At 41.1% G+C, this 18,289-nt stretch overlaps 1 protein-coding gene across 21 annotated transcripts in view; it reads left to right on the forward strand.

The window, feature by feature from the left end:
- The window catches only part of IKZF1 (IKAROS family zinc finger 1), a 100,227-nt gene that overhangs the window by 7,020 nt on the left and 74,918 nt on the right, over window positions 1-18,289 (forward strand). For 20 of the 21 annotated variants that reach the window (XM_017520584.2, XM_017520578.2, XM_017520570.2 and 17 more), the window contains exons 2-3: window positions 7,817-7,870; window positions 15,708-15,827. In XM_017520584.2, coding sequence (XP_017376073.1) covers window positions 7,817-7,870; window positions 15,708-15,827 — 174 coding nt within the window. Of the gene's footprint in view, window position 1; window positions 4,556-7,816; window positions 7,871-15,707; window positions 15,828-18,289 lie in introns of those variants that run through there. The other variant, XM_037735599.1, reaches the window with a different exon arrangement.

An 18,289-nucleotide genomic window follows, 5' to 3' on the forward strand; every position in this document is an offset into this window, starting at 1 on the left:
GCTACTAAGAGATCAAACTGCAATTTAAGGAGATTTTTGAATCAACTTCAGTGTGTGATCTCATATACTATGAGCATAGTTCAAAAATGTGAGCATAGATTAATTTCTTATAGTTCTGAAAAAAATCTCATTTTAATTGATGATAGCTGATAATTTTATGGATGTCTTAAACACAACAGAGCTCAGAATTCAGTCCCTTTGGGGAAATTTTTGATTAGTCTGAAAACCAAGTGGTCTCCCCTAGTTTGAAAACAGCAATCAGGATGTCTGCACCTTTTCATGCTCTCTGGAGCAAAGACTACATACCCATGATTGTCTACAGGTCAGGCCAAAGCAGCTTTTTATATCACATGGAGTAAGAGGTAAATGGGTACATGTGCAACAATAAACCCCTAATGTGTTTACTCTAGAACACACGTTCTCTCTGCTTATATGTAGATTTTGTAGATCTTGTCTTACCACCTGCTAATGGTAGATACTATATCTACATAAAATGAAGAAAATTTATAGTACCTAGGAATGTGTCCTCAGTAGGCAAATCAATCAGTAATGACTCCCAGTTATTTTTAATAAATATGCACGTGTGGGTACATAAACAATGGGATATTCCTGTGAAGATCTAAATAATTTTAATTCTTTGGGACTAAATAAAATATACCTCTTCCCAAATAAGCTCACACAAACACTTATTTTAATAGAAGTCAGATGGCTTTGCAGAAACTTCTGTGTTACAGGTACCTTGTTTGAGATGTTATGGGTATGCAAGTGGAATTCTCTATTATGTGTAGTGTTAAGTTTGAGTTTTAAAATATCCACCTGAAATGATTTACTGGTACATCAAGATAATTTCACTGCTCGGAAGGCACAATAAAGCATTCTTTGTGACACCATATGGCCTTGCTGAGGGAAAAACTTACTGTTAGAACTTTGTGTTTATCGCTCTTTAAAAAAATGAAAAAAAAAAAAAAAACTTTGAAAATAATGGAAACACAACTGTCCCTGGTCCCCTCCTCTATATTTTATCTTTGTAATACAAATTTTAAAAAGTCAAGACCTTGGGCATATCTGTGTAGACCCTTCTTTGGAGGCAGTTTCTGTGATTTGTAAAGCTGTAGGTTTTATTTTCATTGCATTTCATTTTGTCGCACGGCTCCTGGGCATGCATGAAAGTCTTCTGAAATCGGTAAGAGGGCAGAAGAAAATGATTCTAAATTTAGATTTTTTTAACTTAAGTGATGAAGTGTGAAACGCCATTTATATTTGAGGAAGCTACCTAGTAAGTAGCTGATGTCAATGGCCAAAATCAGGAGAGGGCCTGTAAAAGCCTCTGAGAGTTTTGACTGTGTATGCCTCTCCCATGGCTGCTCAATAAACAGTGGTAGTAGTTTGAGAGCAGATGGTACAGTAGTATAGACAGGAAGTCTCTCCTCCCCATGTGAACCGTGCACCCCTCTGAGAGGCCAGAAACAATGCAATACACCTGTAACGTCAGGGCACACAGCCATGGCCAGCTCCAACTCCAACTCTGGGCTTCTTGCAGCAACAAACGTAAACACAGAGGACTGTCTCCTACTCTACTTTCTCTATTTTTAAGACAACCTTTCGAATACAGCATCTGCCGTCTTTTCTTATACTTCACTTTGAGGCAGGTGGCTCCACTGTGGCATTTAAAATGTTCCGTTTCTTTTCCCTCTGTATCAAATACCTCTTTACAAAGAAAACGTTCAAACAGCATAGTTTTTAACTGTATTTTAAAAGGTTTCCTTAGTTCCCTTTGACCCTTCCTCTTTTGCATATCAGTTCCTGGCTGTAAAAATAAAATAAAAAAAAATGCTAGGACAGAATCACACATCTGAGCTGATTTGCCCTCAAAAAGAAGGTTCACAGTGGAACAAACCGCAGGAGGAGTTTTCTGTGGCTCAGTTAAATGTCGGGGGAGGGCGGTGTGAAAGCCAAATTGGATTCCTGCTTTCCTGTTTAAATCTTGTTTTTCATTGTTATTTGTACCAGCAATACTCTGTGGAATAATCATGAAAATGTGTAGATTGGCAGCTAATTTTTGAAAAATGAAAAGAATCAGAAATGAAATAAGAGTGCTCAGAAGTTTTTATGCTCTCTCAACCTGTTTTGTCAAATTGTTACGAAAACCTATAAGGTCTCTTTGAGTAGATACAAAGACTTTGCATATTGCCTTAGCTTTCTCTTGAGGCCTTTCCTTTTTTAAAATACAGTGTAATTCACAGTGATAACAATAGATTTGCAAAAGTAAAATCTACCAGTCTGAAGATGAAAGGACTTGTCTCTTAGCAGGAATAATGGGTTTTATTAAAGAGGTCTCTGACCTAAGGCATTTTAAATAAATTAAAGGCTTGGTCCATGTCCCCCCATGTATCTACTCCTTTCAATATTCAATATAAGCATCATTGAGTATTTAAGGAAATAACCCGAAATGCAACTCTAGTGTAGCTTCACTTGTCAGGGAGGAAAAAGTAAATAGCATACCTTTGGTCAAATAACCAGAACTTTACTGTGCTATAGACGTTTTGTGATACAGTTTGCCTTTATTGCAGAGTATTACAAAGATCATGTTTGGTTTGTGGCAATATATAAGTAGCATCCATCCTCATCTGTCGTACGTTTGGAGTGCGTGACCCCTGCACTGGGCTGTGACATTCTGATGGGCAAGACTGCTAGAGAGAAAGAAGCATCACCGTCAGACTGAACTGGTTCGAGCCTCAGCCCTGTTGTTGATTAGCTATATGACCCGGGGAAAGCTATTTCTCTTAGCCTTGGTTCTCTTATCTATAAAATGGAGGTGGTAATGCAGATGCCTTGGGTTTAATTGGGAGAGTTAAAGACACATTTACCTGTTTAGCAAATAGGTGGTGAATTTCAGCTCAACATTGAACACTATGCCAGGTGTTCAAATAAGCAGATGGACAAGACAGACAATGCCCACGGTCTTAGGAGGTTTAACCATTTGCCTCTTAAAAGAAACTTAGTAGGTTGCTTGGCTAAAGCCAGTGGGTACCAGTATCCTTTGCTTTGCAGCCTTTTCCTGGGGTACTGAAAGTATTCAATAAATGTTACAAAATATCACTGGACAAAGAATCCTCCATGGAGTACCAGTGGAGAAGGAAGGCATTTGCTTAAAAACAAATTAACAGAAAGACACTGTAAGGCAGCTGTTTAAGTTTCAGAGAACTACAATTATTTTAAAGCTTGAAAAAGTATTGTGGGCTACCAACAGATAGGTTAATTTTGAGTGACCCTAAGTACTTTGTAGGGTAACTTTGGGATGCTGTGTACTTAGTGGTTTTTTAACAACCGTAAATTTGGGCTGTTAGGAAAGCAGTACAGTTGTGATTCTTGACAGGCATGTGCATTTTCATTTTTACCTCATTTGTCTAGACTCGGCTTGTCAGAATTATGGAAGAGACTCCTTGTGTCACTGTGAAGAGAGGTATTCACTGTCAGAAAGCAGAGAGGAGCTGGAGGCAGCTCAGAGGCCTGAGATCCCCCTGCAGGGGCCCCAGCAGGCTCAGCAGAGCTCTGGCCAGACTCTCCTCTGGGGTGCTGCAGTTAGAGTGAGTTCACTTCCCAGCCAGGCTTGCCAAGGCTCCTCACCTGGAAGCAGCAACTGCCCAGGGCTGCTGGATGTTTCTCCCCAGGACACAGCCAGGTCCCAGTCCCGCCTCAGTGTGGAAGGAGGAAAGGCAGGGTCCAGGAAGCTGTTTCAGGACAGACCTGAGGTCCCCCAGGGACACCTCGCAGGGTCAGCGGGGGCTGTAAGTCAGCACCACCCACGTGGCCTGGAAGAGGCCCCTGTGCTGTTGGCTTGCCTGGCTCCTAGTCCGGCTTCTGCTCCTCCTTTGTAAAGTTATGGGTGTGCTATCAGTTTCCAACTGAAACTAGGAAAGTAAGTCCTATTTGGTCAGAAAGAGGGAGAGAAAGGAGAAGGACAGAGAGAGACTGAGAGAGAGACAGTCTCTCTCAGACAAAGGGAGACAGAGAGAGGGAGGGTGGGAGAGAAAGAGAAGGAGATGGGAGGTGGGCAGAGGAGGAGGGAGAGATGCAGAAGACAGAGGGAAGACAGAGATTCGGACCTCCCAAGTCAGTGGACAATCTGGAGTGGGAGTGGGGGGTGCCTGGTGGCTTGTGACTGCGGAGTCCGCTCCTCGCTCCTGGAGGCGCAGCCATGGACAGCTTCTGTCACGTTGGTCCTACACTTATCTCTGTATCTGTTTCCCCTGGTGCATGATTCAGAACTGCATGCTCCTAGAAAACAGTAATAGCATTCATGTTCGTAAGAACTGTGCAGGCGAAAGGTAGTTTGCTGATACTGTTGTATTTTCTACTATGGATTCTTTTAGCTCTTGCCTGAAATTGTTTGGATTTCCCAGGCAAAGTAGAAAACTGTGGTCTGTTTCCGTGAAATAATTATTCCTTCTGGCGTCTCCCTTTACAGACCTACTGATTTGGGTTTTTCATTTAGGTGAAGGTTTGTGAAACCACGCCATTAGTTTGCTTTTGTGATTAACTCCTTTTACTGAAGGTAAGCGCCTTTTAAGCGGAGGCCACATCAAGCTTAAATTCCATGTTTTACTTTACACTGTGTTTCTTCCGTGTGGGAGAAGAAGGGCTGCCTAAGAGCTTGTAGATTACGCAGCCAAACTGCTGCATGTGCTGACAAGGGAGCGTGGTGGGACTTAAGTGCCCTTCTGGACACCTCAGGCTGCCCTTTGTAAGTTGTCTTGGAAGAGGCCACGTTTTCTTTGCCTCAAACACTTTTCCATTATTTGATTATTCCTTTAGCCTTTCTCTGGAAGCAAAGCCACTTTTACGAAAAAGTCACTGCTTTTTCATCTTAAAAGATGCAAGTTTGGAGCCTGGGAAAGTTTTCAGGAGCTCATCAGCTCATCCCTTATGATGTCAGATGAGTCAGGCCACAGAATTCACAGGGCCCAGTGCAGACTGAAACCTTGAGGCCCCTTATTCAGAAATCATTCAGAATTTTGGTGAACATCACCCCAAGCAAAGAGACCCCCTAAGCACCAGCCCCCAAGCAACTGTACTCCCAAGCCCATGAAGCCCTTTGCCGTCAGAAGCAGTGTGGTTGAAATCGTGTATGAACTTGGAAGTGAGGTGGTTTGTGAAACACAGGTCTCCATGCTGGGGCAGGAGGTGGGGATAGGGCATCGAGTGGAAATGCCCACCCAGCAGGCCCATGTGCGGAAATGCAGAGCTCTCTGGCTCCTGCAGACTTGGCTGCTGACACTGAACTTGCCCCAGGAAGATGCTCCCTGTGGTGTGATCTGCTGCCCACCCTTAGCTCCCTCCAGGAGATTGGTGCCTGGACTATTTGCAAATGACTACAGAAGGAAGGAGGTTCCTACAGAGCAGAGCTTGATCTGGGGACCAGCCGAGGGCAGTTTGTCAGGATTCCTGCTTGAACCGTTCTCACATCTCACCCCCTGCAAGGATCAGTGTGTCCAGAGGACTCAGCATCTATCACCTCTGTCTCCATGCAGGAAACCCAGGGGCTCAGGCCACATTCTACTACCAGAAGGGTGTTTGCCCGTGGTGCTTAGGTGGAAGAGCCTTGACTGTGCCTTAGGAAAGATTTTTTTTTTATTTTAATTGAAAATAACGAGTATGCAACAATAGGGCATTGGTTGTATAAATGAGTTGAGTAGCGTGTAGCCAATAAAATGATGATGGTGATGTATATTTGTTAAATAAAAAGATATGTGTAGTATTAAATTAAAAAATAATTTAAAGCAGTATATTTGTAATCTGTTTAGTGTCCTCTTTTTGTAAAATGCAGATAAATACATATACAGAAAAAAAATTAGTAATCCTAAGTGGTAGAAATTATGAGCATTTTCTTGCCTTTAAAAAAGGTTGTAAAAAATAATATCGTTTATGTAGCAAAGAGTTTAAAGTCACCATTCTCAAAATTTCGTGTTGGTATAGTTGCTGTGATAAGATTTAAGTTCTGCATGCTTCACCAATCAATACAAAGATATTTAAGACCTGGTGTGTGATAGGCCACATTAAAATACCATACATGTCTTCAGAAAACTAAAGCACTAAGTTCTAACTTCTTATACTAGTGCGGCACGGTGATTAGAAAGATTTTTCTCATTTGGGTCTGTCTTGTTTCTTTATCATTGTTTTGACAGTTTCAGAAGAATCATGGCTTTTCCCCTTTTTAACAGTAAAGGTATCTGAGACTCTTGATGTATTGCTTTTTTGGTAGTGCTGGTCACATGCTTGTGTCTGGGCTAGTGTGTTTGGCTTCCGTGTGCTGCAGGATGCTTACCCTAGTTTCTGAAACACATTTTCTGTACGGTGGCCACTGGCTGTACTCCTAAGCCACACACCCACCTTGAAAATTCATGCCACTTTTAGAAATAGATAAAAACCCTCCCATCCAGAAAAAGTGACTCTCATGTATATCCTCACCATGACTAATACTGATGTTCCTGAAATTGAAAATACATATTCCATAGGTACCATAAAAGGTATTAAAGATATGTGGAGTGATAGATGTATTATGTATAACACTTCTACCCACGCAGTTTTCAGCCTAACTGAGTGGGTAAGATCCCTGAATCATACATCAGTTTTCAGGTCCGTGCTGAAACGAGGCCTCAGCTCAGATCCACACATCTGAACCAAAGAGATAGAGGTGGCCAAGAAAAAATAGGGGGACTGGGTAACAACCTGGTTTAAAGTCAACAAATAGACTCAGTTTTCCGGTTAGCAAAGGAGCTCTTCTGAAAATCATTTACCAGAGCATAAATGAGCAGATTTCCTTGAGGTCACCTTCTGCTGGCCACAGCTTTCTTATCCATGGAGGTGCCAGCTGTCATCCACTTTGGGACACCTGAGACTGCTGCGTGGTAGGCCAGGACCCCAAGTGCGAAACACACAGCACACCTTTTTGTTTCTACTCCACTGACGCTGGGGCTCTCTCCCTGGTGTCTATGGCTCGTAGTGTACTTTGTGGAACATTCACTGTGACCACCGAAGGACAGCATCTTCCAGTTTTTTTTTGTTTTTGTTTTTGTTTTTTTAATTTAAACCAATCTGAGAAGTCAGCCATCTGTCAGCAAAACAGGAAGGCTTGGGCCCTCTCCTGGGCTCGTTTTGCTGCCGTAGTGAGCTTCACTTCTCCCCGTGTAAGAGTGCTGGTGAAGGCTGAGGCAAGGGCCCAGAAAGATTGAGGGACAAAGACAGGAGCGCCCGCATTGCCCATCTGCCAGGCTGGAGGTGTATTCATTATTGATGGAGGTAGTGCAGTTGCTGCTCAGATATGCAGCCCTGCCTGGGTAAATGAGACATTCTTCAGCAAATTGCTTCGTTTTTTGATTGCTGATTGTACGCGTGTCACCAAGCTGACTCAAGGTTCATCGATGCATGCTCAGTAAATTAGAAAGAACATAACTATGGATCAGCCAAGAGAATGAATTCTGTGCCTACAATGACCCAGGGCCATTTAATTTTCTGCTTAATTTTGTTGCAGTCAGTTTGCATTTTGGGTTATTATGCAGTAGGAAATTAACAATAAATAACAAATTTGGTCCTCCTGTGCTTGTAATGATATTTTTATAAATCTTTGTAATGCTGTTTTTAAAAGGATCAAGGTCTGTGCCAGTCTGATACTCTGGCAAGTATGTGAGGAAGAAAAATGCATTATTCTTGCTAGATAACCTTGTTGTTAAATAGCATAGGGGTTCTTTCTCTCTCTCTTTCTCATATCTTATTAGTGTTTTTGCTTTTAACTAAAATCCCTTCCTCTCTTTCTCAGATAACCTGAGGACAATGGATGCTGATGAGGGTCAAGACATGTCCCAAGTTTCAGGTGAGACCTTATGAGATACCTGTGTGGGAAATTCATGAGAAAAGCTTCCCTGGGGCCAGAAGTCAGGATGCTTGGTATGCTCATGGGGGAGGAATAGGGGCTATTCTGCAAAAGAAAAGACCATGATAGAATTTGCCTGAGTGTTTCCTTCACCTGTTACAAATTATCCGACTTTGAGAAGCTGAACAGAAAGTTTCAAGAAGAAATTAGTTTTACTATTAAACCTCAGGAAACAAAAAAGGAAAGAGCTAAATACATATTTGTACTGTTGGAAGGAGAAATGGCTGATTGATCTGCCCTAAAACCCAAACACATGCCAATGATGGTATTAAAATGAAAGAGAGAGAGGAAGAGGAAGAAGGGGAGAGAGAGAAGGAGAAAGTAGCTTGAAAAACGTAATTGCTGGGCGTGGTCATGACTTTTTGTTCATTAAGCGTGAATACAACATTGCTCCCCTTTGCCATATATCTTTTCAAGCCATATTGGACATAGCTCTTCTCATCCAGGAGACCCAGGAAGTGGAGAAGTCTGTAGTGGGAGAAACCTAAGGGTGGGTCACAGACTGTGACCATTTGGCAGTACTGAGGATGGATGGCCAGCCATTCCAGCAAAACCGCACAGTTCCTCAGTGCATGGACACAGGAAGACAGCTTTCTGTCTGGCCCTGTACCCAGAGGCATCAGCCCCAGTAGCAGCTTCCATGGACTTTGGGGTTTTTGGTATTTCATATTTTCATGTCTCATGGGGTCACAGCCAGCCCCAGAGGCTAGCCTCTATTCAAGAAAAGTCTCTCAGTGGCATCTTGCCTTGGCTGAGTGCCCTCGTGTTTTGAAGTTTCTATGGGATTCCACATGTCAGTGCTCCTGATGAAGACCAAGACCAGTGTGTGGCTGCTCCCATGCTTGCTGGCCTCCCTGGAGAAGGTGAAGGAGAGAATCTTCCGAGTTCCATGAAAATGGAGATAGATCTTCCAATCACAGGCCTCCGTCTCCATCGCTCCTTCAGCCACTCTATTCATGTTTTAGGTTTTGGACTTTTAACTCTCCCAGATGCGAAGAACAAACAAAGGCTAGCCTATTTTTCTCTTAGAGTTAGGCGTCATATTTATTACAATATAATTTTCATATTCTTTATGTAATTCTCATCTTCTATATCTTAAATGTAACTCTCACATATGAGAATTATGTAATTCTCTTTTTGTATATCATTGAATAATTTCACTTAATTTTTAAATTTTTTAATAGACATAAAATGGGCACTTAGTGATGTTATGATACACACAATGTATAGTAATTAGATCGGGTAAATCAGCATATACATCGTCTCAAACATCTATCATTTCTTTGTGTTGAGGACATTCAACATCTTCCTTCTAGCTATCTGAAACTATATATTATTGTTAACTACAGTCATCCTGCAAGGGTGTAGAACTCTAGAACTTATTCCTCCTATCTAGCTGTAATTTTGTCCCCTTTAACAAATCTCTCCCTGTCTTCCCCTCCTCCCACCCTTCCCAGCCTCTAGTAGCCTCTGTCCTACTTTTTACTTTGATGACAACAGCATTTGTTAGCTCCCACATGTGCGTGAGAACATGTGGCTTTTGAACTTTTAGAATGTGGTGTTCAGGCACTTCGTGGTACCGTTGGTAGAAGTGAAAATGTGTCCAAAAGTTTGTGATTATCTGTATAAACTAAAATTGTATAAATCCAACCATCTATCAACTTCACGTTGAAGAACTTACCTTAGAGGTGTAGTCTCACAAGTGCACAGAGCATGTAAGCATTTGTTCATTGCAGCAGTTATCAATATTTTAAAACTATGGTACATCTGTGTACGTCCACATACAGCTCTTACAAATAAGGAGGATGTGAATGAACTAGTATGAAAGGAAGTCCAAAATACGTGTGAAAGTGACAAAAGCATGGTTCTTGATGGTATGCAAAGTAGGATCCCATTCTTTAAAAAGGAAATAAATTACATACACGTACACATTTTCCATATGCTTGCACATATGTTTAGGAAAATTCTGGACTTCCTCTTGGAAGATTGGTGGTAGAAGGAAGTGGGTGAGTTAGGGAAGAGGAGGAGGAGAAGGAAAACTTTGCTTTTCATCTTCTCCCTTTTGGCATTATTTGAATTTATTTTCCTTAAGCACATACTTTGTTTTTTAAACAAAAAAGCACAACAACAAAAGACTAGTTAAATGGGAGGGCAAAAAGCAGTTTAACTCTCTGTTGGCTTCGCCAGCCTCTCATGCAGCCTAGGAGAGCTGGTCTGGGAAACATTGGCCCATGAGGACTGTGATTCTCACTCATGGAAGAGGGTCTCATTCACTGGGTTTTTTTACTGTGACTAGAAGTGATAGAGTCAGAAAACCCAAAGATGTTACAGATTTCCAGAGGCGGAAAGATGCTTTCATTGTTTCTGCTTTTCTGCTTTTCTGTGTCACTTTCACTTTGGGTAGCTTCTAATTGGTATTTTGCGTGGTGTATTTGAAGAAAATGAAACCCCTTCAGCCAATGCAGGGATCTACACTCTGATATTCTAGAGTCAAAGCTTAATGCTGACGCCTAGGGATTTATCTCTAGAATGTCTCTATAAGGAATAGCCGCTCAATATTCTGATCTCAGGTCTTAGTAACAAAACTAACAAAAGCCTGATTTTCCTCTGGTGGTTTTCTTGTCCCTACCACTATACAAAATAAGTAATTTTTTCTGCACTCTGACTGTTTAAAGGATAGAGTGGCTGGGGTGGGGATAAGAATGGAGGCCTTATTACACAAGACTTCCTGAAAAAGGAGACTCTTTTTTTTGTTGGTAATGATTTGGTCTGAAATTTAGTTTGTATGCACTTACCAAAGGGATTCTTATTTCTAAAACACTCATGGTACTTTTGATTTCTGTTAGCCTTTGAGTACTCTACATAGTGATGAGAGCACTCAAAGAGTCATGTCACTTTTAGAAAGAATTAAAGGATACTTTTTCTACTTCTTGGAGTTTCGTCTCTGCTTCTCCAGTTAAAACCAGTATTTGTTTTTTCATTTCTAAAGTTGGAATAAGTGACAGCTATGGCATAAGGATGTACATTTAACCAAATAGGAGTTAATATTCTTGATAAGAAATCTCAGGAATATGTTACTGAATCATCCTCTTTTCCCATAAAATATTTAAGTATCAGCAATTTCATAGGATTCAACCTAATATATGTGAAATGCTTGATAAACAGATAAAGGCTTAATATCTGGGGGGTTTTTTTCAAAGTACTGGGTTCTTTGTTCCTTGAGATTTATCCTAAATGTGGGCTGTGTCCTGGCTTACTGCGTCTTGCAGATGTGTAGTAGCAGACACTCCGTAAGTGTTTAGTGACTTGAATCCACAGGGTATTGAGAAATGCTATTGATAGACTTGGAGGAGAGAATATCTAAAGCAGGGTACCCTTTAGGACACAGCTCACTAATTTTTGGGTAGAGCATATTTTTCCTTTCTTTGTGTTTTTGGCCATCTTTCCAAAATATGTGTTATAACTATGCATTATTTTTTGGTTTGGTTTCTAAAGAAAGAGTCAGCCAGGGGAAAGTGAAGTATATGGGAGCTAAGAGACTTGCGTCAGCATCTCATCTCTGCCTCCCACAATGGGAACTGAGACAGTTATCTTTGCCTCCTGGACCGCTGTAGTATTATCTGTAACAGGAGGGACTTGAGCCAGTTGATCTCTCAGGTTCCTCTGGCACCTCTGACCCTAAATACATATTGGAATTTTACTTAATGCTATTTGTAGTTTTGTTGGGATGTAGAAGCCAGAAGTACACCCTTAGATATATATAATCTGCTTCAATAAAGACTTTTTGTATATATTACAGTGTCAATGGCAATATTCAATCTAGTTAAGCATAGTAAATCACTTTGATTGAATGCTTTGTATTTAGCAAACATTACACGAAGTGTTTTCTCATTTCAAACTCACAAAGTCCCACAGAAGAAAACAAAGTTATCATCTCCAACTTGCAGGGAGCTGAGACCCAGAGAATTTAAGTAACTGACCACAAGTCCAGTAGGGAGTCAGAGATGACTCTGGGGTGTGAGCCCTACTTGGACCCTAGAGTTCAAGCTCCTCCACTACTTTATAGAGTGGAGATTCTGTATTTTGACCTTGTATTTACCCAAGGAATTATGGCCCCTTGGGCAATTGTATATAATAAAACCTCATGCATTTGTGGGGGGGGGCAGATCACAGAACTTTGTGAAGTGAATTATAATCTACTTATGAAATTATTTGCTTACAGTTTATAAGCTAATTGTACAATATCTCATTCAGTTTTCCCAAAACACTTGTCATAGGTAATGCTTTATTTGAAACATAGGCCATAGGTAAGTTAAACATAAATTTGTATTTTTATAATTTAGCCAGAAGTTTATTTCGTTTTTCTGAATAAGTGAATTGTATTGCATCTTCTAAATTATTCTGTTTAAACACTTGATGTCTTGCTATCTTCATCTCTGTGTGTTTGCTGGGAGCTTGGTGAAATATATGCCTTATGTTTCTCTGTGCACATAGTTTACCAAATAATGCCATAAGCTTACTTAGCATATTAGAATCCATGTACATTATTTTTATTTTATCTTTACCGCAACCCTGTGATATAGATGAAAATCATGTTTTTCAGCCTCCTTTTTCCACTTGAGGAAATGAGTCTTAAAAAGGTGACCAGTCTCATGTTCCCATTGGTCTTACAACTAATCAGTGAAGCCAGAAAAAGCCAGAATTATGTCCTGGGTCAACTAACTTCTAGTCACTGTGTGTTAGTATTTGAGATGTGTTGGCTTGATTTAATCATTTATTTTTCAGTGTTTTTTAACCTTTGCATACTTTTACATTTTAAATGGTTAACCAGACAAATTCATTTAAAGTCAATGCATAAAAATACTGTGCCTGTTATGACAGGTTTCATGTAGTGATAACTTTTCATCATGGAGATCCTCAGCTGTCACAGACGATGAGGGGCCCTGGGTACAGAGGCTCACGTGAGGGATGAAAGTCTCAGCAGCCTGGACTCACACTTTGGAGCTTTTAGGCAAATCAGACAACCTCTTAAGAACTATCACTGAGTTGAGGCAAGGCGAGCTTGAATTAACGCAGAGCCCTTGGTGAGCATGTGAATATATCTCACTTCATGACCATCCAGTTCCGACTCTTTACTAGATGCCACTATATGTACCAAAGCTGATTGTTTATTCTCCCTTCTCCCCATGTGGTTTCTTCTGCATAGAGAGTTTCTATTGATCAGTCTGACCCATGGTATTTTGGAATTGTGATCCCTACTGTTTCATTATTCCTTTGCCTCCCCTGTGTTGAAAAAAATAAATGTCCTGAGATGGAAGATCAGGGACGGTGGAACACTGACATTTAGTTCAGTGCAGGAACCGAAGGCAGATGTAATTCTTAAGAAGCACCCCTGTTATTATGAACCATCCTCAACAAATTGTAGGTGATCCTCTTCTCTCATAGACACAGCATTTAATTCTTTTGGAAAAAGTAGGAGTTATTTGGATGTATTTTAGCATGCACTGAGCAGAAAGGATGGCGTTCCTTCACTGGGTAACTCCTGATTCTTTATGATCCTCTCTTGGCTCCAGGGCATCATGCACCTAAGGGCGTCTGAAGGAATCTTTCAGTGCTCCAGCATGATCACAAGGAAAAGCCATTGGAGGAAAAGAGTCAATAAAGTTTAGTTTCTCAGCCTAGGTTCCTGCCTCCCCAAATTGCAAGGTTCCCACTTTACACAGAAGACCTGTTATGTATAGCACAGTTCTGTGTAAGATTATTTTGTTATTCTTACCCCTTGCCCCCACCCCCACAGAAAAAAGATTCCTAAAGTCCTAGAAGTTTGAAAATCATTGCTCTAGGAAGTCATCTTACACAAAAATAAGAGTTGTCAGGTGATTCATATACCTCCTGCGTTCTCCTATGTGGAGTTTTTCCCCATTTATGAAAGAGGTGAAAATACTTAAGATATCTAGCAATTGTCACTTTAAAATTTTTCTATTTATAGCATGAAAATAGTAATGACTTAATGTACATTTCCAAGGCTTTAACATAACACGAGGACATTCAATCAGTGTCTCTCTGGCCTTTGTTTTTCCTTGGGAAATTCTCATAATCCTGCTCCATCTTTAACTATTTATTTTGTATTGGCTATCTAAATATACCGAATAATGCTCTTTCTGAAAATATGCCAATTGTGGTAATTACAGTTAAGCTGGAATATTAAATTGTGATGCCTGTTTTCTAGAGAGTGAAGTAGTATTCCCCAGAGCATAGGCTTGGTGCCTGTGTAGGTTCTATTTTAAATATTCCAGTAAGGGTTGTTTTATATACCAAGGATGATTTTACTGGTCTTGCCAGTCAACTGAAATGCTGGTGTTACTCTTCTGGGAGGTTTATTCAAACAAGCAAGGACATTGCACACAGTACCTACTCATATTTTTCAGACATTTTAATATTTGGTTTATCACTTGCACACACTCTTAAAAATCTAGCTTTGTCTATGTGTTCATGTCATTTTGTCTGTTGCTAGCTCAGTCAGCAGACACACACTGCCAGGCTGTTGCCATTTCATTAGACTTCTTCAGGACCTTCATCTAAAACGGTCTTCCACACCTAGCTATGCAGCATTAGTTCACATCATCTATTTCTTGCATGTGGGTTGTGTCGCACCTCAAGTTTAAGTTAGATTGGAAGGGCAGAAACTATAGGAGTTGCAGCTTCAATGGAAAAAAAAAAAAAAAGCATTTTCTGCTAGTCATGGCTTCCCGAGGAAGGTTGGATTCCTCGGAGTAGGAGTGATCCCACGTTGCCAGAGCTTCTGCTCCAATTTAATTCTAATCCAGTCAAAATAAATATAGGTATTCTGTAAAACCCAGTTTCATTTTCTAAATCCTACTTTGTCTAGTATAAGCAATTTTTGTATTTATGTGGATTGTGTTTTATTTTCCTATTTCAAAGAAAAGAATTTGTGTTGGCCGACTCCCTTTGCATGCAGAGGGGGTCATTTTCCCAGTGGGCATGGGGTTCCCTTCCATTCCCTGCCCAGTCGTCTTCTCCCCACCAAGTTAAGTCTAACTAAGCAGCTGGTAAGATATTCCCTGGTGCTTGAAAAGAAAGTGAGCAGATAGCAGGATGTATGGCTCTAAGCAGCGTACCCACTGTGGTGTCGTCAAACACAAATTGACAAGAGGGTATGGCACAACAAGCTCATTGGAACGAGCTTACAGGGGGAAGTTGACAAAAGGGAGAGCCTTAAAACTGTAGATGCCTTTTGATGCAGTGATAGAACGTCTAGCTATTTATACTGTGGTGATTGTTAGGGATTTGAGCAAAGATTGGCTATTAGGATGTTCATTACAGTGTTGTTTAATAATAATAAAAAAAAACACAATATGAGCTCAAAAATAGGAAAAGAATTTAAATAAATCCTAGTGTACCCGTTATAAATCAAACTATGGAAATATGGCCCCTAGCTGGAAATATGTTTCTGAGAATGTCTAAAATCTAGTTTATTATTTGTAGTATATAGAGGTGATTTTAAGAGTGGCAGTGTCTGGGATTACAGGTTATTTTATTTCTTCCCTTTTGCACATCTGGGTTCTCTCATTTGTTTTGTGTGGGGAGCAGTGACTTTTTTTTTACAAAAAGAAAAAGGTGTTTGTATCTCAGCAGAGAAAGCACTGGTTCCACCCAGTACCTGCCCCCTCATGCCACCCTCTCAAGCCAAGCCAAGGGGAAGCCCAGGCACCTTGACAATGAATGACCCAGACTCAAGCTCCTTCTTTATCCTCAGGGAAGGAAAGCCCCCCTGTAAGTGATACTCCAGATGAGGGCGATGAGCCCATGCCGATCCCCGAGGACCTCTCCACCACCTCGGGAGGACAGCAAAGCTCCAAGAGTGACAGAGTTGTGGGTAAGTGGGTCACCGGCCGCCTCCATGCCTGTGAAACCTTTATCTCTTTGTATTTGGATGCAAGTCATTTTATCCATTGTGTTCCCCCAACTGGCATATTAGAGAAATATGGCACAGAGTCGGCAGGATGAGGGTTCTCTAGTATGCGGGAGGATGGACACTCACAGGCCAGCATGACCATGAGAGCCACACACACCCCATAAAATGTCCGAGTTGAGGAGCAGTCTTCCCCAGGGATGCGTCTCTGTTACTGTCCCCTGTTCCTCACTGCCCCTTCAGGAATATCGAATCTTATGGACTGTGTTTTGGCAACAGTGCTTCAGTGTTTGGGGTTAGAAGAAGCCACATCTGGCCATCTTGTGCTATCCCTCTAATCCCTAGTTCTTAAATTTCAGATTTAACTGAAAATAGAAAGTTTCATAAATGGTAATTTTTAAATGTTAGAAAAAAAATCTAAGTTAGCACAGAGTTACACACCTTTTCCATAAAAACGTATGTATGGAACCATCATCTGCAAGTCCACTGGCTAAATTAGACATGCAACAGTTTGTGTTTGGAACGCTTCACCCACCCTCTTTATTTCAAGAAATCAAAGACTGAGAAAAGTTAATTAACCAAGGTCAAATGACAGAGTCAGAAGTGAACCGAACTTCTGACTCAAAGACTAGTCAGAAATTCAGTTATACCATGTTCTCATGCGCTAATGAGTCAACACTTCCTTGGAATACCTGTTTTCTTCTTTCGAAAGAGAAAAAGCTGTGATACTGAGAGCCACCTATTGACACAAAAGAGTATCATGAAGGACACAAAGGTAAAATGAGGTAGACTGGATCAGTGTGGGTCAGCTACATAAGCTCCCATAGCCAAGGAGGGAACGTGTATGTAAAATTCCCATGCTTATACGAATCACCTCACTGTCTGCCTATAGGACATACTAGTGCAATAATGGGAAATTGCAATCACTGAGAATTTTATCTACATGTACAGAAAACATACTTTATATGTTTTTTATGTGTATTAGAAACCAAGTAGACTAGGTATAATGGTTCTTTTTTTTTTTTTAAACTCAGCAGTACAGTTAATGACACAAACAGATAAAGATAGTGGCTAAAGCCATTTGGTGTAGATGAATCCAGAAAACAAGTACATTTATGAATTATTTTACCCTATAGGAAAATGACTATGTTAAACGGGAAAGCAGAGGGGAAGAGAAATGAACTTGTGGCTCATCCACTGTATTCTACCCAAGGAAGATACATATATCATTTCAGGGTTTTCCAACGTTGGGATGCAAATGATTATGTTTGATTTCAACTTAGGTTTTTATTTTTGAGATTATCTTCTGTGTATTGCAAGTGATACTGGTTTTACCATACATTGTACCGTTACAAGGGTTCCTTTCAAAACACATTTATATAAGTTAAAAAATCAAATGAAATGAAAACATTAAGTCACTAGTAGTACATAGATATGATAAAAGTTTGCAAAAATGGCGCAGGAATAGCCATTTGGAGGGTGATGTTACCTGACTTGTTTAGTCCCTGAAGCACCCAGCGCCAAGGGTACTGTTCTCCCTGCTTAACACAGGAGCAAACAGATGCTCACACCCTGCCTGAGAATACAGAGAGGCTCAGAGACTGAGCCAGAATAAATGACCCGCTAACCATGTAAATGAGAATCTGGATGTCAGAGTGAGGATGCTCGCTCGGGTCACTTTGGAGAAAGAGATGGGTTCTCCCTGGAATCCCTGCAGCTGCCCTTAGAGGCTGTGAGCCATGGTGGCTGGGGGCATATCCTTTAGAGAACTGAAAGTCAGGCTGATTCCTGGAGAGTGAAGACTAGCACACATGCCTTCAAAACAGTGTCAGTATCCTGTCCCTTATGGACTTCACATTGTTGGTAGGTTTTCCTGGATGGGAGATCACCCAGCACCTGGTTGGCATTACTGACAGGTTCCCAGAGCTGTGTCTCTTGGTTCAGAATCCTGCCCTCCGTCCTAGCTGCACCCAGCACAGGCATCACCTTGGAGTCAGGGGCAGGTTTGTCATTGCCCATAGGCCCTGACCCTGTCCTTTATCATGTTTGACATGATTTTTAGTCTACGTTTTCTTCAGGATGAAGTTGAGAAAATATGACTTCAGAATTGTGAAATTAAAGAGCCCTAGAAAACCTCTTTGCTTGGCTTGTAAATAGCAGTTGATGCAGCCCTGTGGACGGGCAGGGACAGCCATGTGACCTGGGCACTGAGACGATCTAGGAGAATGGGAGAATGGATGCTTCTCAGTGGAGCTGGGGGCTGTAGGAGTGATGGGTTACTGCAAAGAAAGCAAAAAATACGAAGGTCTGCACGACACACTGGGCACCACACAAAGGACGGGCTTGAGAAGAGGAAGTGAGGGAGGGAGAGGATCTCACAAGACTCGAGCGTCCAGGAGACATGGAGGGAAGAGTGGGCTCTTTAC

This window comes from Cebus imitator, unplaced genomic scaffold (genome assembly GCF_001604975.1).
Source record: "Cebus imitator isolate Cc_AM_T3 unplaced genomic scaffold, Cebus_imitator-1.0 Scaffold856, whole genome shotgun sequence".
Classification (NCBI taxonomy): domain Eukaryota; kingdom Metazoa; phylum Chordata; class Mammalia; order Primates; family Cebidae; genus Cebus; species Cebus imitator.